The 25,297-nt window shown below is 46.4% G+C and overlaps 2 protein-coding genes across 7 annotated transcripts in view; both read right to left on the minus strand.

The window, feature by feature from the left end:
• Nucleotides 1–11,752, minus strand: part of CRACR2B (calcium release activated channel regulator 2B) — a 46,447-nt gene extending 34,695 nt beyond the window's left edge. For 3 of the 6 annotated variants that reach the window (XM_032691005.1, XM_032690999.1, XM_032691006.1), the window contains exon 1: nt 4,339–4,431. The gene's annotated coding sequence lies outside the window, so the exon portion shown is untranslated. Of the gene's footprint in view, nt 1–4,338; nt 4,432–9,955; nt 10,085–11,508; nt 11,576–11,734 lie in introns of those variants that run through there. The other 3 variants (XM_032691004.1, XM_032691002.1, XM_032691000.1) reach the window with 3 other exon arrangements.
• Nucleotides 11,753–12,607: 855 nt separating this feature from the next.
• The window catches only part of PNPLA2 (patatin like phospholipase domain containing 2), a 30,101-nt gene continuing 17,411 nt past the window's right edge, over nt 12,608–25,297 (minus strand). The window contains exons 4-9 of the mRNA XM_032690259.1: nt 22,284–22,493; nt 21,289–21,349; nt 20,322–20,489; nt 19,780–19,912; nt 18,875–18,997; nt 12,608–18,057 (exon numbers count right to left, since the gene is read on the minus strand). Coding sequence (XP_032546150.1) covers nt 17,793–18,057; nt 18,875–18,997; nt 19,780–19,912; nt 20,322–20,489; nt 21,289–21,349; nt 22,284–22,493 — 960 coding nt within the window. The 3' untranslated portion in view covers nt 12,608–17,792. The remainder of the gene's footprint in view (nt 18,058–18,874; nt 18,998–19,779; nt 19,913–20,321; nt 20,490–21,288; nt 21,350–22,283; nt 22,494–25,297) is intronic.

Consider the following 25,297-nt stretch of genomic DNA (forward strand, 5'->3'; position numbering starts at 1 on the left):
ACTTTACTCTCTGTTTTAATTGCCTGCACTTGACTGTATCTCTTTAAGAAAACAGGAACAAATCCAGGAACCTTTGTGTTGTTTATTCAGCAGGGGATTAGCCCAGCTTGATAGCCCTGAGCTAACCCCTGCTGCAGGATCGATGGATGACTTCATCATGGGATATGCCAGTAGGATACAGAGGTATATCCCAGGAACAGGGACAGCTGCAAGGGGCTTCATCTTTCTGAAGAGCAACTTAAAGAGGAGCTCTGCTGCGATTCACCAAAGCTCCTCAAAGGGGAATTTACCATATCAACTTCTTGATTTAAAAATTTCCATGGGGAAACTGTTTGATGCAGACTCTCTCCTCCTATCTCCAAGCAACTTGAGAGTGGTAACACCTCTCTTTTTCCATTTTGAGAGGTGAACAAATAAACTTCTTAAAACTGCACTCAGTTATGCTTCCTGATTCAACACCACAACAGAAAAGTACCAATGTGTGCCCAGAACTACCAATGTGAGAAGTCTGCAACACAGATAGGTAATTACAACATACTAAAACAATGCTCTTCACCCAGAAATTGCCACAATTCCTCCATCACAGCCTCATGCCACTCCCCAGCTATGCCCATCTCAGTGGCACTTTGCAGCTCTCTCACACTGGCACAGAATGGGCACTGCAAACACTGAGGGCACGTGCTTGCACTGGAACCTCTCCTACTAAATGGGGTTTTGGCTTTGCTGGGTTGTTTTTCTTGGGGAATGTAGAGAGAAAGCATCAGTTTTTCCTCTAATAATATTTGGGCCAAGAGTTAATTCTCAGCAATTAAAAACAAAACCCAAACCACATTTTTTCCATAAACAGCTAAAGGTCTTGGATCTGTCAATATAACTAGCACATAGCTGATTTTTCAGAAAATAAAAACCATGCCTGCAATAAGGCATGACAAATTGCAACAGCTAGTTTAGAAACAACTTATTTTCACAAATTCCTTCACTTTATAAAGGCTTACAGGTTTCCTGAAACTTTTTTTTTAAAGAGACGGAACATTACATAATGTACAGTGCAACATAAGGATTTGTCTTCTATACCACAGCAGCAGAGTAATGGAAAGAACAGCAAGATTGGACCCTTTGGGTCCAAGAAGAATTAATTGTATTTTATAGGCTAGAGATCACGCTGCACATCACAGAGGACACGCTTAGCCAGCAGGAAGCGAACATCTTTCACTTAGTGAAGGAGAAAAGGCTCTGACCAGTATCATTTCCCACTGATGCCACCACTGTTCATGTTGTACCACAAATGTGCAGTTGTTAGAGGACAGGAACAACCAGTTCAAGAACATAATTGAGAAAGACAGGATACTTTAGCTTAGATTGTGAAGAGATAATACAGCTTTTATTAGCTAAACACCACTAACAGTGTAGTGAAGTTGGAGATAGATGCTGCTCTGAGTTCAGCAATCAGAAGGTAGATTATGCCTGTGTAACACCAAGTATGCTGATCACAGAATATGTGCTCTGCTCTGCTGGTGATAACTACCAGCCAGGCAGATAGGCAGGATGCAAAGAAACTTTCTTTGCCAGCCCAGATCCGGGAAAAGGAGGATAAAAGACTCAGGATTTGGTGTTTGACATCAAATATGCTGGATCATTTTTGATTGAAAGCAAAAACTGAGAACTCCCAGGCAAAGGAGATCCCTGCTGTCTTCTACTCCTCTTTTCCAAGAGCTGGTGAGGCAGTCAGGAACACCCCAGAAGGAAGACAACTCCAAACCTAAGCTGGCATTTAAAGCTCTTCAGGAAATTACATAAATCCAGGGCAGCTCCTCAGCTTGTTTAATTGACCATCACTGGTAATTCCCTCCTGCCTTACCTGCCTCTTTAGAGAAGGGAGCACTTGCATACAGAGCAGGTTGTACTAGAGGCAACAACCAGAAGTCAGCACACTTCTGCTGCTCATGCCACTAGTTACTGACCAGCTAAGACGTCATCAAGGAAAACAGGGCCTCAGCTTCTGCAGCTCAGCAAGGACACATCAGGAGAAATGCTGCTGGGGAGACTCCTTTCACACCCTGCAAGCAGCAAAGGCACCAGGTACACAAGGTTCTTCCCCAGCCCTCAGGAATGCAACCACACTTGGTATCCTACAGACAATTAAGTGTGGGACTTGCTGACAGAGGATGCTGAGGATGTCACGGGCTGCAAAGTGGCTGTTTCATTCTGCCCTGAGTTTGTCCATGAAGGACAATTACATAAAGTATCGATTTTGGTGAAAATTTTCTGATTCACAAACAGCCAAAAGAGTGTACTAGAAAAGTATCATTACACATTTATGCTGGGAAGATGAGGGATCTGCCATTAGCTGTTGTAGGAGATGCAGAGCTGGTTCAGCCTGGCTGCTTCTCAGCATGAATAGGGGCTGCTTTGTCATCTGCAGAAACCACCTTCAAAGTACACAGAGTCTTTGACCAAAAGGACCACAGCATTTGCTGCATTTTCACCACCAACAGTCCTATGAACTGGACTTGGTACTCCAACAGCTTCTGAATACATGAGACAGACACTGATTTCTTTTCCAGCTGAGCCAGTAAGTTCTCTGCAGTACCTGAAACCTCCTTATCCAGAGGGCTACAACTGCAGGGGGCATGCATGAAGTTCAAGCACCTTTTCCTCATTCCAGGAAATTCACCTCCAAGATCTTAAAAACAGCACACCGCTACCTTACCCCCACAATATCTTCTAGGCTACATGTTAGCAACGGGACCTGTGGGAAAAGCTTTTCCTCACTATTCGGAATTTGCAAGATGCACTTAAAGGGCAAGAACAGTCTGCAAATATTAACAAGTAGGAATGAGTATGGGGAGGATTTCTAGGCACTACAACTCACTGTAGAAGCCTCTCCATGGCTGGTGCTGTATTGGTTTTGCCCAGGAGGGATGTATGAGACCCATGGACAGTTTGACCTTTCTGCAAATGTTGTTAAAACAACAAACAGAGCCGAGGCAGATGGTGAAGCCAATTTCCAAGAAGACATTTAACCCATTCTCTGCCTCACAGAAATGAAACTTGCCATGTGCACAGGTGTGTGACACTTGGTTACCTCTCAGCTCATAATCTACCCTGCTAACAACGGGTATAAAAGTAAAAATTCACTCCTTCCTGTGAGCTAAGGAGGTGTTGCCCGTGCTATGCAAAACACTTTTCCTGAAATGTCAGTGTAACCTATGCACTAGAAAAGGATGAAATCTGTGCTCTCAGTAGAGAAACCTCCTGGCTGTCAGACCACTGAGGGGGACACAGGTAAAATCTTGAATCCAGGTACTCCCCCTCCCAAAAGAAGAAAGGATCAGTCTGAATGTACAAGATATCAGAAATACCCTCTCCCTTTCTCATTCGGGGGGACAATCGCTACAAAATATTAAAAGCTTCAGATTTCTACAAGACAGAAAACCAGAGAAAGTTTTGAGCATCCACAAGCCTTGAACTGCTCCTCCACAAAGTGGGATAAGTGTGCAACTGTTCCCTGCCTCCCAGGCACAGTTTAGTGCAAGAGGCAAACTTGGAAGCAGATGCTGTTTGAAAGGTGCTTTTGTTCAACACGTACCGTTGTTCTGAGAAAGGTAAAATTACTGTTAGGGAAGTTGTGCGGTGGAATATTCCACTCTTTGACAAAAGCTGTCACTGAATCAGAAGCCCACAACAGAAAGATTACAGAAAGGGGCAAAGGGGAATAGGGATGTTTATGAGAGATAGAGGAAAATTTCCTGCCAAATGTTTTTACAGAAAAATTTCTAGTGGTCTTCAAAACCATGCAGCAGGAAATCCTTAGTTTTTAATCTGACCAGCTCAAAGCATCCACTTCATAAGAAAACATCACAATCTCAAATATTCCAATATTCAGCTATTACTCTAAATCAGCAGTTTCCAAAATCAATGAGTCACTAGAATTAGTTAAGCATCTTGCACAAACACATCAGAACTGAGAGCAAGTTTCTTAAGTTCAACATTTCCAAAGACCTCAAGTGATCCAAACTGATGCATTAACGGTCTGTTAATTAAGCATTCCCAGCTCTTGAAAAACCAATCAATAAATTTTCCTTCCTCTGTCACAGGAATAACAACTAGTTTTTGCAGTGGTATACAATGCCACTGCACTCAGTGAGCTCTACTCTGCTGCTTTAAAGCAAAAGCAGGAAGTCAGAACAGAAAATTCCTAGGAAGAAACTCTGCTGAGACACAGCAACTCGCAAACTCCTTCAGACTTTCCTCTCCAATAACTCCTTGCCCAAACGAGAGAGACTTTCTTCCCTCCCCTCCACCCCATTTTCTCTCTCTGCGGGTGTCCCCAAATACCTTGAGTGGCAGGACAGTATTGCTCCCCTTCCCTGGAACCAGCAGTGTATTCCACAGCAAAAAGCTAGTGGGGAACAAACTCTGCCACCATAAATAGAGTATCAGAGCCGGTCCAAGCTGGGAGGTGTGGTTTGCAATGCTCCCTACGAATCTCATCCCCTTTCCAGCACAAGCTGGTAGCCAACAGTTCAGAAAGCAGCACAGGAAAACCTGCCCTTAAGCTTCCAAGGTAAATTCGTTGTAATCCTGCCTTGCACACAGCTGTGAAAGAGAAGGGCTTGTTTCTGATCTGCCTTAGGTGAGACGGGAAGAAGTGATAAGAAAGCAGATTAGCCTGGTCTCATGCTGAACTTACCTTCCCTGAGAAACTCTAGCTGTGCTTGTAGGTAGCTCTCTACCTACCTCTCATCCAATTTCAACAAGGGAAGAGCTGCAAACTACCCCTGTGAATCCTGCCTCAAGTTTAATTCCACTTCTACAAGGCTGGAAACCTCTTTCACAAAGAGAAGGACAGAGAGTGTAAGAAAAAAGAAAAGCAAAGCATAAGATGACAGGGCAAGGAGCATGTTTCCAAAGCACTGTAAAACACACCCCAGGGGTGGAGTACCCATCCCAAGACTATCTCACTAAAGCAGCCAGAGATGCCACCCTCTATCCTGCCACTGACCAAAGTGTCACTATCCCACAGCAACCCAGAAAGGAAGCAGAGCCACCCCTGCCTGCTGACAGCTGGAGATGCTGATGGGGATTTGTCACTCAGAAGCAGCTCCAAAACCCCCTGGCAGCATGAAGATGTCCTCAGCTGTGTCAGCTCCTACTAGTTAAGCCTGATGTCTTCTCAGGAAAGGTGACAAAAGAAAGAGAAAAAAGAGCATGTTGAGACCCTGGCAGGCTGGCTCTTCATCACCTGACATGATTTTGTCCTCTTTTTTCACTCTTACCCAAAATGTCTCTTTTGTCAGCCCTCAAGGATAATATTTGCTCAGAAAACAAGTTTTGCCATAATCATGAGCAAGCAACCCTAGCCTCTACAGAGAGTAAAAAACCCCTCTTCCACCAATTTCCACTGAGAAGACTCCAGCTGATAGCTGAACAGCAGAGACCTCATCAGCCTGCAAAGACAGGAGCTCCAAATAGCCCCATCCTACCTGCAACAAGCAGTAACAGGACCTGCAGAAAGCAAAGGTAAAGACCGGTGCTTCCCTATTAGTTTAAGATGGTTATTTCAAAACCCAGATTAAAAAATAGGCATGAAGACAACTACAAGCCATCACAGTTGTCTTTAATACAGGTTTAACAGGGCCAGAGAGCTCCCCTGAGCCATCTGAGAGGGTTCTGTGATGCCAGAGCGCAGCTCTGCTCCACTCTGACCTCCTCAGAGGCTCAGCTTTGCCTAAGACCCAGGACCCCACATGCTTTAGGGAAGGCTCTTGCCTTAGCAGTGTAGCTGTGGGAAAAAAACCCAAACCAAACAAATCCATACCAAGTGAGGTATCTGCCTCTGAGCAGGAGAGTTTACTCACCATTTTGTTCACAGTGGGTGCAGAAGCCATGCTTAACACTGACCCATGGGCTTGGCTGGGATTCTGCTAGAACAGTACAAAAAAGCAAGCAAACTGCTTTCCTGCACCTTGCAGCCTGTCCTGTATCTAATCTTCTCTTGGGGTTCTTTATAAAGGTTCTCTTAGTACTGACTAGAACAAAAAGGCTTATAAGACACAAAAAAATAAATACACACATTGGAGCCACATTAAAGAATCCTTAGCGTCTCATGGATAAAGGTCAGGAAACACAAAAAGTTATGGTTCCCATAGTAATGCTAATCCAACCATACTGCACATCATTGTGTATTTAGTGGTACACATTGAAAAGAAAAACCCTTCATCTATCAATGCTTAAAAGGTTTCTGATTTAGTAAAGGCACTTGAACACCACCCCCCACACGCAACATTTATTGTTCTGAGCAGTGGATTTTCAGATCAAATTGGATTAAGCCAATCTAAGCATCACCGTAGCTCCCCATATCTAGGGCAATAGCAAGAGCTCTCAAGCATGATTATGAACTGAACATTATTTGTCCAACCTGAATAGAGGAAAGGGATCCAGGCGTCAGAATGGGTTGAGTCACCAAATCACAGTCGGCGCAGATTCTGCACTTGGATGCAGCAGGGAGGTGGTAAGGAGAGAGGGGAGAGAATGACCGACCAAGCCCCAGACACCCATAACCAGTAAATGTTAATCCATTTCTATAAACACTCAATTACTTGATACTGACAGCCTGAAATATCCTCCTGCCTAGTATCCCACCTCAAAAGTCTGGAAACAGACTGTGAGTGAACTACAGCCATGCTGACCTTCCTCTGGCACAAATCTGTGTATTCTCTGTCTCCAGGCTATTGAAGTCTTACCTTCATGCTTTACATAAAGCCTGCACCACTCTTCCAAGAGGGAACAGCTACAAGTGGTCCATTTGCATTGAGCAGCTCTGACTGCAGATTTGCATCGGAAGCGAAGGACTCTTTGTGCCATAGCAAACACATTAAATCAAAAGGGTTTGAGCACCTGTACTGGAGCAGAGGATTACTTCTCTGGTTACATGTCTGGGAGAAAGGAAGGCAGAGCAAACATCCTGTACTCCTTTAAGAGGCAAAGAGGGTGAAGAAGAAGGAAGGTAGCTCTCAAGCACAGGAGCAAAGCATACAATGGAGGAAATGTCTATTTGTAGGGGCATTCACATGTGTCCTTTTCCACCTCCAATAAATCTGAATTATCTTCCTAGTTCCCATGATCTCAGACAGAAGGGCACAGTTCAGGACAACAGGCATCTTTGAACTTCAAAAACCAGAGAGGTGAAGAGGTTCTCAGTCCTGCTCACGGAGCAGCGTCAACACCAGAGTCCACAGCAGGGCACAGGAACACACAGCAGAAGTCCTTCTGCCCACAGGGTTACTGGATGCCGGTTCCTTTATTCACACCCATCAGCCCCTTGCTCTCACTATCCCCTGGGGTACACTCACCTTCCTTTTTGTGCTCCAGCATCAAGTCTCCATGTTTTAAGGCAGCTTTGCAACCCTCCCCACAGCTGCAAAGCCTGGCTACTCCTTTGAGCCGCACAAATTCCAATTGGCATCTAGCCACACCTGCCAAGGGTAACAAGGATTTGGTCATGCTTTATCTTATCTAAGTAATGATGACGCTTTCCTTGCCTCTTGGGCAAAGCTCAGTAGCTCTGCACCTGCCAAAGAGGGGAGCTGGGCAGAGCCCAGGAGCTTCAGCCTGCAGCAGTGCACCCCAGAGCAGGATGGCTCTGCTGGCCTGCCTGTCCCACCCACAAAAAACAGGCACTTAGTCCACAAACAAGAACTGTGGAGAAAATAAGGCTAAACAAAATTTACACTTCTCATCTCACCAGTACCTCAGGTGCTAGCACAGGCATACAGCTCACCTTCCCTAAAAACAGTACAGCCACACTAGTCCTTGCCAATAGACAAAGCAATATTTTACAGGGAGTCAGACCACTTGTCCAGAGAGAAGACTTCAATATCTGTCCTGCTGTCAACCTACAGGTTACCTACAGCTTCAATTCACAGCTGGAGATGAGCTTGGTTTCCTCCTTGTCATTTTATAGAGGGAGAAGAAAGGAAACTGAGGCAGATAAAAGCATTACTCTTACTCTTTGAATTCGATGGAGAGGGATTCAGCTACTCTAACAGTGAGGGCCACCAAGTTCCAGTATTATTCCATGTCCACCTCCCTGCACTTGCACCTCTCCCCAGCTCCCAGCATGCTCAACCAAGGCTTTACAGCTAGCCTGCAATCTCCTTCTAACCCTACTTTTCCAGAGGCTGGACTCACCTAGCTATATCCAAACATAGCTGGATTTTTCCCAGGTTTGCTTTCCATAGTCTAAATTACCTATTTATGCATTCCACAATGTCATTTTAAACAACACACAGCTACCGGTTCTATTCCTCCAAAGGTCTGCAGATATCTTGCTTGTTATTGATTGGAAGAACTTGAGATAGGAAGCAATAAACAGCTGGATGTTGTTACCTTGATTGCACAGCTACAACAACTAGACATGTCTTTTCAAGCCTTCGCTGCATTGCTTTAGCCTACATCCAGCACATGTGCTAAAGGTTAATTCTTTCAAAAAAGCTGTAGGATAGGTCTTAAGAGCCTTGTTCATAGTCCCATGTCCTCTTCAGAAATGCAGGTTGCCTCAGCCCATGACACATCACCTGCTGTGAGCAGTGACAACTTCACATCTGCCAGGATCTTACCAAGAGCACAAGTTCAAGCCAGCCTCAAGCCTACACTGTGCTGGACCACTAAAGCAGATCTCCAGAGGTTCACGGCTCCCAAACACATTTTCAGAGGTCTCCTACCATCCTCCGAACAACACGAGCCTTTCCCGCAGGACTTTCAGGTATGTGTAATCCTCAAACTTCCTTCTGAACCAGGCACACCCTTCCACATAGACAGGGCCAGTAACTAGGGCAGAAAAGTGATACGAAGTCTCCTACCAGCACAGAGATTAAAACTACAGAAGCAGAGGCAACAACTCCTCCTTCAGATGACATCTCTGCTAAATTAACCGCACTCACACACTTCACTAAATAGAAAGCAGGGATGTTACAAGCCTCCTTGCTCTCAGTCTTATTATGTGACATTTTCTTCCAGTTATGCCAGGCAGACGAGAACACTGTACCCTTCCAAAGCATTGTACCATACCCCATTTCCTCCCAAACAAACCTATGATTAAAGCCACAGTCTCTAAGAGCACGAGACAGTATTTGTTCCTGCTTTAGTGCTCTGTAACACATGGTTAAGAGAAAAACACTTGGTTAAAAAGTCCACAGGGCTTCCCAATCATGTTACCCCAACCTGAATGAAGCACACCATGGCTCCAGACTTCATTTGAAAGTCCACAGCCTACACAGAACCCAAAACAGGTATTTTTGGCATTGTTTTCTCTCAAAGCTCACAGTATTTGTTATTGTGCTTGAGGTACCCAGGTCCTGCAGTCCAGTGAAATACTGAGATTCAAGCATTTCTTGGAAGCTTATACAGACATGCAGAAATCTCTAAGACAATCAGAAATGAGCATGAGAAAGCAAATTAAGAATTAAAAAAAAAAAGTTACATCATTCCATGGCGGTTTTTTTATGCCTAGCTGATGGTTTTTAAAAGCTTAGGGCTGGCAAACCTTTTGAACATACGGCCTAAGGAGAGCACATGGTGCTCCTTGCCACAGCAGAAGCACATGGGAATACTTAGTAGATCCACCCTAGTGATCCTTGCCCAGCTGCAGAGGTCAGGTTTGCTTAGCAAAATGAGCAATTTGGGCAAAGCACAGGAAAATCCTTCTTGGCATCAGACTAGAAATTAAAGGTTCAGGATGGGGAAAAGAGAACACTGATAGAAAATATTAAGAGGGGTAATCAGAACATCCACAGCACCTCTCTTTGAAGCTGCTGGGCTATGGATACCTTGAAGGATGCATAGTGACAAAGGACAGAAAGCCTTACTAACTGTTACTATTCTGCTCTTCTGGTAGGACAACAAAATGAATCATTCCAGATTCAGACAAACAAAGTAAATCAATTATTTCCACCTCAGATTTTATATGGACAGCAAGTCAAGGCATCTGGCAGGAACAAGATGGCTGCTCCAACCAGTGGATGAGGACACATTTGCTGCAGCTGAAGTTTCTTGTCACCATCTTTAAATCAAAGATGAGCTTCTACAAACAGGGAAGGAGAAGAGGGAGAATTAAGTCACCAGAGCAGCCTTATGAAATCAAACAGATTTAGACAGTGAGTAGCTATATTATGGAAACCAAGCCTAGTTTATTGTACATAAGGATCGATATCCTCAAAGCTCTCTGACCATGAAGAACATTGTGCATGGAACTGTGTCCATGTGATTGCTGTTACTATCAATTGTCCTCATCCCATTAGTTTATTCTCTGAGGCTGCCTGGCAAAGTCACAAGGAACAGCTATTTCCATCGCCTTCAGGAGATGTATAAATATTTATATATATATATTCATCTGCATAAACCTGCTTATATGATCCTCCAAAATAAATACAGCTCTAGAACATAAGAAGTAAGATGCAATTGCCCCTGATGTTGCATAAAGCAAAGCTAGAAATTAAGATTTTCTGAGAGCCCCTTGATGCACAACAGCCATCGTCTCCATCAGAATAACCAAGAACTCAGCAGGTCACAACTAAACAAGCAAGCTGTGTTTGTATTATCCTGCCTCCTCAGGATATTCCTGAGCACCGCCATCTCCCTGTGTCAGAGGCTGGAGATCCCTGGCCTCTTTTCCCCTTGGCTGTTTTCAGGAAGTCCTACAGGAAGGACTTGAGGTTCAACACACAAGTTCACTGAAGTGCATCCCATGCACACAGGACGTTAAAAAGACGCTGCAGTCTTAGGAGAGGGAAAGCTCTGGTATTTTTTCCTTCCAAAGAGAAGGAGAAGCAGCACCGACAGAGCTGCCATAGGGACCTGCAGCATCTTTACTGTGCAGTGTCATCTGCACCTGAATCGTGGCAAGAGAGAACAGTCCCTGAACAGCGGATGCTGTAAAAAAAAAAAAAGAGAGAGTAAAAGGTCTGCATTCAGGTCCAACACGCAAGACCAAAGTCCCGTGACCTTATATCAAAGAAACCTGGAAACTTCACAGCAAGAGGAGGAGAGAGGGCGAAAGGGGCGGCAGCTCCCCAGCCCGGACCCGACCCGGGCAGCGCTCCCCATCCCATGACACGGCCGCGGCTACGCCTCAGGAGCGGCGTGTGGTGGGAAAGGCAGCTGTGCACAGGAACGTGGATGCTCCATACCTGTCCCTCACCGGCAAGGCACCTCCGACAACCGGGAGCGAGGCAGGTGTGTGGCTCTGGACAGGCGAGAACCCCGCAGCTCACAGAGCCCCCCAGCCCTCCGCTGCCTCTCCCCACAGCCGCAGGGCGGTACGCGGGAGGCCGGACAGGCGAAGGTGCCGCCGGGGCTCTTCCCAGGGGCGGCCGGTCCCGGCCGGGCAGAGCCGGAGCTGCCCCGCGGAGGGGACCCGTCCGAGGGGTACCGCGCCCTCAGCTCCCCCCGCTGCTGCCGGTGCCGCTGCCGGCCCTGCCCGCCCCGGGAGTCCCTCACGGCGCTTACCTGGCCCGGCGAGGGGAGCGGGGCAGCACCTGCAGCCGCCCGGGCGGGGGGAGCGGAGCCGCCGCTGTCGCCGGGGGCGGCCCCGAGCCGGAAATGAGCGGGGCCGCGGGCGGGCGGGAGCGGGAGCCCGGGGCCGGTCCCGCTCCTGCCCCGCGGGATAAGCGGCAACAACCCCCACCCACCGCCCCGACCCCAAACACCCCCGAGAGACGCGAAAGCCGCGCACCCAGCCCCGCTCACAGCTGCTCCTCCGGCGGAGCCGCGGACATCGCCCAGGCGGCTTTAGGAAGGAAGGCAGGATCAATTTCACCGAGTTGGGGTATTTGTTATTTTGGTGGCACTAGAAGTTAAAAAAAAAAAAAAAAAGCTGTTCGCTTTACCAGCTGCATGCTGTAATGTTAATTACAGTTCTCGTTCCCGTCACGTGGCAGCACTTAACGAAGTCTCTTCCTAAAGTCTACTGCTGTCAAAAGCCTGGACCAAGACGAGCCCGAGCCCCGCAGTGGCCCGCGGACACCCCGCAGCGGCAACCCGGGGCCTGTGTGGGGCTATTTGCCCTGTTCCCGGGGATCCCAGCTGTGCAGCCTGGCCGCAGCTCCCTGGGCTGGCACCAGGGAAAGCCCCGACTTTCCCCACAACCCAAGAGCCGGTGGTTTCCACGTGCTCCAGCTGGAGATTAACCGTGGCAGACCTTGGTATCTGACCAAAAGAGGCAGACACACAACAGGCAGTACCATCTATTTCACCCACTTGTAAATAGAGCCATAAGAGAAAGGTTCGGTTTCCTCAAGAGAGGCCCCTGTAGTGGAGAACTTTCAAATTTGTGAATAACTTTTTACCGACCCTTTCACAGGTGCCAAGCACCTGCTATTCCCAGAAGATGGTGCTTAAGTCCTCCCGGAAACCAGGGTTTACCCAGAAGCTCCAATAAACAGAGAGTAATAGCATGTAGGTCATTTCAGCTTGAGGAAGTCAGAACTGGAGCAAAATGCACCCTTTTTTCACCTCCAGGTCAATGCCCCATTTATCACATGCTGATACATGTTTACCCTGAGACGAATTTGAAGGGTGGGGGCCCTAGCAAAACAAACCCACAGCATACAGTGCATTCAAAAAGTATTTAATAAACCTTTAAATAGCAAGACAATCTACCACAGCCAGGTAAATATATTGAGAAAGTTTTTATTAGAAGATATATTTCTGCCAAAATAAATAGTTACATTTTCTTCAGCAAAACATTAGAAAATAGAAACAGGAGAGAAAAAAAAAAGCATCAACAATTTAATACTGAACTTTTAAAGTGACTGTGAACACTACTTATTGACATTGCCATGTAAATATGTGACTTGTGTATGCAATTGCTGGTCTGGTTGCTGCTCTGACATCAGTAATTTCCACAGGATCTCCACGTGTATTGTGTGCTTAAGGGTCTTCTGAAACTCAGTGGCAGCAGTGGAGTCCCAGGACACATATAGCTCAAACAGCTGTTTTAGATGCTGTTTTCAAGAGCAAGAGAAAATCCCAGAAGAAAGAAGAATTTATCTCAAGGTTACATTTCCAAGTCTTCTATTTGGAACTAGAGGTCTCCTCCCCACTCTGTGCAGGAGGGCTGACGTGGATCCACAGAGCGAGACGGATGCAGTTGGAGGCTGTCCTAGTAGAGCTGCCTGCAGCATGGAAATGGAGCAACGTCCCACCAGCAGGCAAGGGGAAGGAGGCAGAGCAGAGGGGAGCAAGTACTGCTGCACTCAGAAAGGCAGACACTGCAGGGGCACAGAGGGCAGGCAGGCCAGAGCCCACTGTAAAGGCACAGGGTGTGTTTGGCACAAACAAGCTGGCTGACATGGCAGCCAAGTGAGATGGTCCATTCTCTCATTGATTTAAGGGAAAGACAGAAACTAAGCTTGAGAAAACTGTTGGGAAGGCCCTCTGACTTTGGCAACGCACAGCCCTGCCACCCACCACATCTAGCACGTTTAGCAGAAATGGACCCTTACGGGAAAAAACACATACAGTTTCAGGTATTTCTCCCAAACCACTCTGGCAAAAGTGAGAGCTCTTCTCTCAAAGAAAGTATTTAATTACTAGATTAATTTTTAAAAATGAACAAAACCACTGGGAAATATATAAGTACTAGGAACACCCCAGTGCTGTCAGACAGCAGATTCTCTTTTATTCTCTGGTCTGAGTGTTGCAGGTACACAGCCCTCCAAGAAACCACGAGAAAACAATTCTAGGTGCTATACATGGTGGTCAGTACTTTCTCCTATCCCTTGAAAAATCAGCTTGTTAACAGTATCAGCAGTAGGGCAGGCAGCAAACCAAACCCAACATCCTACACACTAATTTTGGGTTACAGAGCATGTTACAGGTATGGACTGTTGTACACAAAACAACTCTACAGTGTTGTGCAGGTTAGGGGCTAGTTAGATGCACAAGTTGTTCACCATTAGCCTTGTTAAAAGCAGCAAGTAATAAACACAGGAAGGAGAAAAAAAAAAAGTGGATTCCTGAATGCACAGCCCCTTTATGTGAAACAGTGGAAACAGCAAGGGTTGGGACTCCTGCAGGAGTCCAGTGAATGCTATAAGGATAATTGGACATGGACTGCATGAACTTTTGGTCCAGGAACCTGACCTCTCTCCCACCATATACTGGAGAGCAGATAGGCCCTGGCAACCCCCTGATTGGCTGCCCAGCCACACGTTTTGCTGAAGAAGGGACTGCTACAGATGACCTTGTTCCTGTGAATTTGGTGAGTGTAGGTTAATAAGCAGTGTCTGCCCAGAAGACAACTTTGCATGCCATGAGGTACACACAGAACAAAGTTCTGAAGAATTTCAGTTATCATTATCACAATAAACACCTCCATATCTAATCCAGACTCTACCACAAGGTTTCCAGAGATTTCAAAAAGAGTGAGGTCTCATCTAGATAAGGCAGTACTGCATAACAAAAAGCTATTTCTTCAAAAGCTGCTACAACTCTTTTTCTGTATCAGTGGACAAGGTGATCTTCCCTACTTCGTTCATCCTTTATTATCTGTGATGAACAAGCAGCAAGAATTTCAAGCAAATGGGTGAAACTTCTCAAAAGAAAGATGAGGGTAGTTTGAGGTATTTTTTTACAGGCCTGCAGTTCTTTATCAGAGCCAACAAGCTATCGCACGACAGCCATTTTATCACTTGGGCAACAAAAACAGGCAAAGAAAGGGTTAATACAGAGTGGTGCTTTCCCAGTATCTGCTCACACCCTGCAAATTAGCATAGGAAAAACAGGAATTTCCTTGTGAAAGTTAGACCTTTATATTTAAAGTCAGGCTTTGGTTTGTGGTTACAGTTTGAAGTGTAGAAGAATTTATCTTTCAGAAGTTACTATCATAAACTAAACTTCAGATGAGGTGAAATACAAAACAAAACTCAGGCCTTTTTAGTTTCTTGAAATACATGAACCAGAACCTGCAAGCCTTCTGGGTCAAAGCACTGGAAGAAGTGGCATCAGCCCAGTCGGCACCAGACCAGTCAGTTCTGATGCAAAAGGCAAACAGAGGAAATCCAAGGGACAAGGGTGCCAAGCTGCAACTTCTCAGCACACTCTGTTGGCAAGAATATTTTGTTTCATAGTTTAGTGGTTTACATAATCACTCAGTGGTTTTACCAGTCCAGGAAGAAGGGATAAAAAAAATAGTTGCATCATTTTCTCCACCCATATATTAACACAAAAAAGGCAGAGTCAAAAGGGCAGCAGCTTATAAACACAGCATTTTCCTTATGCAGCTTTGTCCCTCTCAGATGTTTTGCTTCAGATAAAATGCCTTAATTTCTTGCCACTAAGTATCCATATGTTCTTGCCAGTTGCTCTGTATGCATTAGGGACAAGAGATATGCCTTTGGCAAACTAAGCCGCTGTGCAGCCATTCCCCCAAAGGTAGTCCAAAACAGTGGAAGAACAGGAATCTGACCACAAAATGAACACCTTTTCTCAATTCCAATTTTCATCAAATTCATCTGCTCCCACTAAGTGACAGTAGCTTGTTGCTGGTTCACTTCCATTAGTTACATAGATCTAACAGTCAGTTTTTTCTGCAGGCTTTGGACAATCACAAGATTTACTTGTTTTGTAATCCAATATTCCTATTCTGATTTCAGAATCCTCCAATTTTTTCCTCTTCCTGTAGCAACTTCCCTGTTCCCTAACTGACTTAACTATGCAAAGCTTAAGACTAAATCTGACTGCGTAAATGCAGGCCCACTTTATAGGCTATGCAGGCCCTTGTGTTACATAGGTTATATCCAGAAAGGGCAGTGGGGTAATAATCTAAGTCACAAGTTCATACTTGCACTGGCATCTCCTGGGCAGCACCACAGCTGCTCACTCCATTGCCTCCCAGCTTGGAACAGCCACTACTGAAAAGTCCCGATGCTTGTCAGAATCTCCACACAAACACCAAACCCATGCCCAGTGCACAATTGTGCTGATAGGAAACAGCACCCACCACCTCACCCACACTGTTCATGCAGACATGATGGAGCAGATTTGCTACTTTCTCCAGCTGTTAGTAGAGCTTCTGGTGTTATTTTGCCTTTCTAAATCTAAGGTGCAAAACAGAGTCTATAAATTATAAATCACTATTCCAGGTATAGGCTATGTAATCAGCTTCAGATACCCTCTCCTGCTCCCCAGCAAAGACAGCATATGTTTGCTTTGGCCAGTTGCACACTTGTTTCTGCTGGGAGAGGTAGAAGACGCCTCGTGTAGCTGGACAAGCTGCAGAAAGAGACACCAGGAGCTGGGTTTGTGTCACAGTGTGAAGACTTAAGCTTAAATACATGCAATCCCTGCAGGAAGCCATGTCTCACCCTGTGAAGAACAGGAAGTTCATACTTCTACACAGCAAGTCACGACCAGACCACCGCTGAGAAGGCAGTGCCTTACAAGGCACAGTCCTGCCCTGCTACAGACCCACTAGCACTGGTCTTTTAAGGGGCAAGACAAGGAGTAGCCAGTTCCAAGTGGGCTGCATGTGCATCAACAGTCCCATCACTTCACTTCTGTGCTCCTGCTATTGCCAGCTGCAGAGCTGTACCTGTGAGCCACAACACAAGATGAGCAAGCTGTGAGGCTGGTGTAGCTACAAGCCTAAATCCTTCTCACTTCAAAGCCTCAACAACCAAACTTCTTGAGCAAAAAACAGATAGAAGCCTCAGTTTGGCAGGAGATCCATTCTGTATCACCCACTTGGAATTTCCCTCAGTTGTACAGTCCCTTAAGGAGCAAAGCCCAACCAACCCCTATCAGAGGCAGCCACTTCCCAGCACTTGCTGTGATACTCCACCACAAGCCTCTCAAAAATAACATGCACTGCACAGTCTCACCTTCCTACAAGCACTTCACATTGCTTCAGCTGCTAAGCTAATCCTGAGACAGTCAGGCTAAGGTTTTCCAGGGCAAACCCACACTAATTCCATTCACACTGACAGGAATGGAGCCTCAAATTAAACATGTTTCCCTGGGAAGAAAAAAATAAATCTGTTCAATTACTTCTTTAAATAAGCTCAATGACTTACTTAACACTCAGAGTTCAAGTTGCAGCAGTTCCTTGAGTACAAAAGTCAAAAAGGGAGAGATCATTACAACATAAATCATGGAAAATGCATAACTTTTCTACACTTTTCCAGTTCCAGTGCAGTCTGCAGCAGGGCCAGCTCTGGCTTCCAGTGTGGATGCAGTTAGGAGAGAGAGGAAAGGACATGGTTTCAGCAAAGAAGAAACTCAAGAGGAGATTTGGAAGCCACGAGAACAATTGGTTTGGCAAGAGGCTACTTCATCTTTCAGTAGCACAAAGAGCTAAGGGATGCCACATGATTTAAGGAAAAGAACCGAGACACATGCTCTGAAAAACAAAGGAAGCTAAAAGCTGTATGAACTTGAGAGCGTCATCTACATCCTGATTATTTTGCGGTAAAAAGCCAACGGCAATTCAAAGTGCACTATTTGGGAGAGCCCAGCTGAGTCAGCATCAGCCTGGCCACAGGCAATGGCCAGGCCTCAATGCAAGTCTAGAACAAGGTATCAGCCTGTGTGTGCCTTTGAACACAGAGATCCCTTGCCTGGCCCAGCGGGCAACAAATGGCTACAGTCAATTCCACCAGTCTCTATCCTGGGGAAGTCCCCTTTGCAGCATATTCAGAAGCACAGGGCAGCCTGCTGCTGAGGGATGAGACTGGTCCTACCCGGTGTCCGCTCCCCTTCCCACCCACCCTCATCCCCTCATGGCAGCAGGATCAGAAGAGTGGCAGGCACTCCTTCGCACAGTCTAGAGGTGGAAGCTTGATCTGCAACCCTTCCCGAGGGAAGAGGGAGGCCTGCATGTCCACATTGATGCAGAGTAAGCCCAGCATGAGCTGGCGCTGGTACTCCTCCCACTTCATCATGACATCAGACACGGAACGAGTGCTTCTCATCCACACGGGCAGTGCTTCACCACAAGGTGGCGAGGAAGGAATTGGCATGCTCTGGGGCCCTCCAAGCTCGAGGTGATAGTAAAGCCTGAAAGACAAATACATGCAAAGGATCAGTACATGGGAAGGCTTGAGCAGGTACCAGACCAGAGCTCCAGAACCACAGCCCTATTTTGTACCACCAGTGACTGCATGACTGTAGTCAGAAGTCCGTGTGTGTGTGTGCCTGTTTTCCTCCTCACAGCCCAGCTCTTGTGGATAAGAATCACACCCTTGTACTAGGATCCAAACCACAGCCAGGATCCTCTGCCTACAACTCTGATTTCTTCCTACCTTCATTCACACAACAGTCTTGCCACAGCCTCAAGCCGTGGGCTGTTGCAGGGCATTCAGTTCATAAGCACAGAAACACACACAAACCCAAAGCACTGTCTCATTTGGAAACTGTTGTTTCTTGGCCACCACATTGCCTCCCCACCCTAAACCAGGCCAAGATCTTGAGGCAGAAGAGGTCATTTGAACACAAGTACTTCTTGGAAGGGACTTTTGGGGGACCCTGGGCCAGAAAATGCCACAAAGACAAGCACCTCTGTCTTCTATAGAGAGCATACAATAAACTAGAATGCTATTTTAATCAGACTTACATCTTCTGCCCTATTGCTAACGTGACAGCTTCATTACAGGGTCTGCCCTATAATGGGAAGAAGGAAGGAGACCTTGTGCTGAGTCTATCAGAAGCCAAGAGACCATGGACCAGATTTACATTTCAGGTTGGGCGGTAAATCCTTCTGGTCAACTTGTGCCTTACTTGCTCTGCTCCAAATGATTTGAATCTCTAGAATTCAAAGGTGAAAGGGGAAAGGAGGGCTTGTCCAGAACAGTGCTGTGAAGGAAAGCAGCCATACCGGGCTGAAAGATGGCTGCCCAGTTTCTTCTTGGCTTTCTTCACAAAGTAGTTGCAGATTTCAATCATCTGCTCTCTCATCCATCTAATATCCTCAGGAATATCTGGGAGCCATTCCAGCAGCCTGTAAAGAGACCAGAGACAACCATTAGCTGCACCACATAAAGGAACAGGATGAAAAGAATGCCAGTTTTGCCTCTTCTCAATTATTTTTAGCGACAAATGTGTTGAGGCGTTTACACTACCATTCACAGAATTAAGGGGGAGAAGCTGTGAAGGTTGAGAACAGCCCAGAAGATTGTTCTTTACATTTTCTGTCTGCACTTTCTATATTTTTCATCCAATTTCAGATTTGGAAAGTGTTTTTCTCTAGCCTTTCTATCTGTAAGGAGACAGTTTGTGCAACTTTTCATAGGATACTTCATACCAAGAACAAGCCTGACAAATCTGTCTTCCCAGCTGTGTATGAACAGAGCTGGAAATGGCTGGGACTACTCTACCCCTCACTCCAAAGGGAAACAACCTCTTGTGTGGTTCCTAAAATTTCATTCCTGCACTTCCAGATCAGAAGTTTCTCTCAAGGTTCAAAAATTTACCACCATTTTCTAGGGCAAGTTCCAGCACACAGCCATCTTCCTTCACACTGGAAGTATTGGCTGTAACTAAATGATGCAGGAAGATAGGGAAAGTTGTGTGTTCTTGGTTTTTCTGTGTGGTTTGTTTTTTTGGGGGGTTGGGGGTTTTTTTCCCCTATGTCTGGTAATTGTTGGGAACTCCTTCCCCAGGAACTCTGGCACTCCAGAATTAGAGAGGATACTACTCTTTGTCCATTCATGCTCCACCAGCTACATCAAACACTTTTCTGCACTGGTAAGAGCCCTGCTGAGGGACCAGCTGAAGGTTTACCTGACAGTGAAGGAAACTGCAGACTCCAGAGGCAGCATATAGGGCACCATCATCGCCGTGGCCACGCGTACAGGCAGCATGTTGGTGAGGCCAGTCAAGAAACTTCTTCTTTCAGCACAAGCCTCCAGAAGAGCTGAAGGCAGAAGAAAATATGGCTGAATCCCCCTAGTAGGTCTATCTCTTTCTTTGTCATACCCCAGAAGTTACTCAGCCTGAGGTCTCCCCTCGCCACCTTCCCTATCTTAAGGAGGTATTGCTCAGGTTAGTGATTCCCTGAGCACAGCTGAGAACAACAGCTTTTAGCTCTATCAGACTCCAGAGCAGCAAGCAACAAGATTCTCTCCTCTCCTTACCATGCAGACCACTGTCAAAGTCAACCTCTCCCAATCCAGCCCCGAGAGGGCAAGCTACAACTTCATCTAAGAGACCCCCAAGTCTATCTAACCATCAACAGGTGCTGGTCCGGTCCCTGGGTATGGCCAAGTCCAGCCATAAGCAATAACCACACATTCCAGTGAGCCTCTGAATCCTTTGAATTATACCTTGGTTCAGTCTGGGAGGCAAGTGTTCAAAGATGTGCTCTTCAACAACAGCAAGGGCAGTATTTTCCTCTAGTTGGTCCTCAGCTTCTGTTTCTTCCTCTTTCTTCTCTCCTGGGGGAGCTTCTATGGCAAGGAGAGGACCGGCAGGACTTGGACGATGAAGGAGACCTGAAAAGAAAAGTCATGCCTTAAGAAGGATTCAAACTGGCTGTCCTGCCTTGCTTGGCCTTTAGAGTATTAGTCCTTCACCCTAATTCCCCTGAGGCTGAGGCCTTACCCAGCCTCTTTAGCTTCTGTCTGCTGCAATGCTTACCATAGTGAGCTAGAAACCTTGCTGTTATAAGATAATTCTCTCTTTCCCCACCAGAAATTCTCACATATCCCCTTTACGTTCTGCAGAGTGCTGTTTGGCAGAGTTTTGTTGCTCAAATCTGCCAGTCACCAATCTTGCAGGCAAGAATTCCCTCCTGCAGCACAATCCACACACACAGCTGTATGACCGTTGTTATCCCAGTTATTCCGGTTCAAATCTGGGAGCAGAAAGTGCCTGATCGACTGTCTATGGACACGAGGTGGCAGCAAGCTGCCACTACAGCAGCTGGAGGCAAGAGCCCAGGGCTGGCACATGACAGCAGTGACACAGCAGCACTTCGTCCGGGCTGCTGAGGGCAGCATTACACACAGCCTAGCTGCATGTGCAAGGAGCAGGGTATCTGCAGGAGGTCCAAATGGGACTGGTTGGTGCCCAACAACTGTGCTGGCAAATGCAAAGGTGACCACTCCACCTCTGCTTCCTGAAGAGCTAAAATAGTCTTATCAATGAAAATTCCATATCCCAGTATCTGAGGCACAGTTCAGTTCTGCACTTCTACCTTTCATGTGCACAATCGACTACCCTCCAAAGCCAAGGCACCAAGCCTGGCACAGAACAGGCAAGTCAGCCCACCCTACAGCACCAGTGCCTTACCATTCTTCTTCAGGAAGTGCAGTGCATCCCGATAGCCCTGCTTGCACATATCCCGCAGCACCTGTGGGCAGAGGAAGGGAAGAGTAAGTCATTTGGAAATTGGCTGAGCAGAGAAAACACCCAGCTCAATGCTGGCTTTAGAGGAATTCTCCTGACTCCTGAGCTATCCCAAGAACAAGTCTCATTCTTGCCAGTTCTTCCCAGGCTTTGAGCAGGACTGGGAGGTATAACATGAAAACACTGGATATGGGAATCACACAATAATTTAGATTGGAAGGGACACCTGGAATCCTACCTAAGTATGAGCTTAAGAGTTGCAGCCACCTCATTTCCCCACTTAGAGCTGATGCAGCTGTGGGCAGCCTTCAGCCAGTCACTCTGACAAGAAGCCCAGAATACCTGCAGATGCCAGGAAGGGCCACTGTGTTTGCAGTTAAGGCCATCTAAAACTAGAGAGGGAGTGGGAACAAACTTGCTCAAGTAATTCAGCACATGAATCCATGCTTATTATGCCCAAATGTCAGGGCTCTCTGGCATTAACATTTCCTCAGAAGCACACAAAACTGTTTGCAGTGCCACCTGCTCCACTTGCACTTTTTAGGAGACAGGCACTGGCTTCAGGCTGGCAGCTCCACCCTGACCTTAAAACATCCTCAAGTGCACATTGGTTCTGATGGCTGATACATCTTTGTTTAAAGCGAGCCTGATTTCTTGCCAGCTCTACTCTAAAGAGAGCAACATGGGTATACTTCCCAAGCAACTGCTACCCCCTAAATTCCAGATGTTCTAGTAGCAAAAGCAAATCAATCCATCTATATGACCTTGTGCAGGTACTCAAGGTTTGCCAAGTCACTGGGTTGATAATGTCAAAATTAAAAACCAGACGAACAGAAGATACAAAACTAACAGTGTCTGGAATGTTCTTCTGCTAAAGTGCAAGCAGAGACAGTGCCTATGTACTGTTCCCCAACTTCTGGTGTATCCAGGAAACTCACCTGTGGCTCTGGAGGAAACAAGGCCTTTGAGAGGCGGTAGAGGTTGCGAAGGTTGAACTGGATGCTTGTATTGGTGACTCTCAGCTCGTGCATGTTTGTGGAACTGTCCCGTGGACAGATATCACTCTCTCCCGAGAATGGAGACACTGTGATTGTGTTCTTCAGCTCATATTGTGGCAAATTGTCAGAAATCCCTCCATCAACGTATCTCTGAAATCAAGACAAATGCAGCAATCTTCATTCTCCTAACTGATCAAGCAGCTTTTTTACTGTGTCCCTCTTCCTATTTGTGCCAACAACATGGGAAGAGTAGGGAGTACATGCACCAGCACTGGAGGAGTCAAAATGAGTGACAGCATAGCTGTGTTGCCTATAATCTCCTTTTGCTATGTGCTTTTCTTCCTATGGTTGAATGTGTTGGTTGTAAGTATTCAATAAGAAAAGCACATTCACTTGTGTGACTGCTGACTTACATCTCCTATGGGGTTTGACTACTGTCCAATTAAATAATAATACACACCAACAACCACCTGCAGTGCAAATTAGCACTGATCTAAGCTGTCACACTGTGACATTGTGCCATTTTTCACTTGTGTTTAAAGTGCATAAGCTCAGACACAAGTCCCCACTGGCAGAAGGCTTGTTACCTAAGAGTGAAAACAACTGATTTGTTGCTAGCAGGCTTATCAAGCAGCAATCCCAACACATGCATACACATGGGGAATCAACTTGCTGTGGTATGATAACAGAGCACATGGGACTTGGGTTTTAACAGGAACCCTCTTATCAGAGAATGTTCTGTACTCATATACCATAAGCACATTTGTGTTACCCTTGCAGGAAGGGCAACCCCAGCAGCATGTTCTCAAAATATTCGTTGGAACCTATAATTGCACAAGGAGCTGAGCAAGTCAATCCCTATCACAGGACTTTGGCAGAGTAAGCAACATGCAAAACCTAAAAGCAAAGGGATGTTGGTCAAGCCAAAAGAGCAGGAAGTTTGAAACCTTTGCACAGCAACAACTCCAGCTCTTGCAAACCTCAATTACAGAAGAGTCCTGTCAGTTTTGTATCAGAGTTGATCCTGCCATTTACTGCCTGGATTCCTTCCCTTTGGACAGGTTCAAACACAAATCATTACAAAGGGGCTACACAGTCCCATAGGTAGGAGCTGTAACATCTTTCAGCTCTCTGATGGGTGATGAGCTGAGCTGGTATGTCTAAACCCAGGCAGAGCATGGAAATGCTGACTGAGAGAGGAGGTGCTCCATTCTGCATCCTGCTTCCTGTTGTCTCAGGCAGACTGACCACCAACAGCCTTCTGCTGCACAGTGCCTAAGAAAATACCAGATGTGTTGCCTGGAGGGTGCTTTGCAATTTGTTCTCTCTTGCTCTGGATGGCAGACAAGACAGAGAACTCTCCAAGCAGCTCATCTGAGCCTGGGGAGCAGTTTTCAGGCTCTTAGTCTGAGAGCAGTCAAATTCAGCTATAGGAATCCACCTGGATTTGGACAGTGAAGAATGTGGAAGGAGAGGCTAGAATTAACTGAAGGATGAGTACACCCTCTCAGAAACTGTAACACTTAGCTTGCTTAGAGGATGCTTTCCAGACAGAGGTGCCAACAATCAGCTGAACCCTCTCCTCCTTCTAAAGTGGCCAGCAGAGTTCCCTAAGCCAAAAGCAACCACAGCCAACTGTCACTGTCATCCTTTCCCCAAAGCTACTCCACTGAAAGTCAGACTAGACACAGCTAGAGTTGGAGACATCTGGCTGACTCCCTCTGCAAGGATGAGATCATGACAGGCTGAGTGGGAAAAGGACAGAGCAAAGCAGGCAGCATTCCACTTTATTTAAAGAAAAAGGAGGTTAAGTGTTTTGGCCACTTGGACAACACTAGTTTTGCACTAAGGATGCAGAAAGACATGTTTCCCTGAGGGTGGCAGCATGAGTGCACAGATGCCATTAGAAAAATGGCTCAATTACAACAAGGCTGACAGGCAAAGTCTTCTCACTCCACAGAAATTCAGGAGTACACATGCACACCCTACTCCTTGGTCCACCACTTCCCAAGCAATGCTGATTACCATTCCTTAGTAAAGCTCAGCTACCCCTTCTCTGGATTTGCCTGAACCTCCAGCAACCCAAGCCTAACCACTCTCCAGTCTCCCACAAAACCCCAAACAGCTCAGAGCCACAGGCTGGAACCACCGATTGCTTGCAGGCATGAGCAGCAGCTTTAGGGGATGGTTTGTGGACTGGGGTGCCCACTTCCATTCCCTTACTGTGTCCTCCCATGCACAGGGCCCCCTCACTCACACGATCTGACAATCAGCTTTGTGACCCTTGGTAGTGGTTCTCACCCACGTGCTGCAGACAGTTCACAGCTACAGCATGTGTTGGCAGGTCAGTTACTGACCCTTCCACTCCTCGGTATTTAAGAATTTTTTTTTCCTCCCCCACCCATCTCCATCATCCACTCCATGGGGCTACCAGACCTCAGAGAAGTGAACACTAGAAAAAAATTAGGAGGAAGGCAGAATATAGATTTTTTGTACCTTGCACACAATCCTGTCACCTTGAAAACTGGTCCTTATGCCAGACCTGTCAGCTTATCTTGTGGCAAATACAGTCACCACAGGCAAGCTAGGAACCATGCAGTCCTGTTTCAAAACTATTTCCCAAGCTCATACCCAACCCAGTTTAACCTTTTCCCTTGTCAGCAACCCCCTTCAGAGCCATGCTTTTCTGGGGAAGAGGTAGGAAATAATTTCTTCATCTCATATTCCCTCCCCACCTTTCCCCATGAGAAGTCATCCCTCCGTGTGCCAGGGCAGCTGCACATTCCAGAAATCCCAATGCTGTACAGAGTTTTGGAATGTTGAGATTTTTGCCTGATCCACACTGACCTCAATTAGCCTCAAAGAGGTGTAAGGCAAGAGCCACTGCTATGCTCCCACCAGATATGGAGGAAAAGCCCTGCCTGCAGCTGCTGAGCTGATTCTGTCACCTCTGA

The sequence above is a fragment of the Chiroxiphia lanceolata genome, chromosome 6 (assembly GCF_009829145.1).
Source record: "Chiroxiphia lanceolata isolate bChiLan1 chromosome 6, bChiLan1.pri, whole genome shotgun sequence".
NCBI lineage: Eukaryota > Metazoa > Chordata > Aves > Passeriformes > Pipridae > Chiroxiphia > Chiroxiphia lanceolata.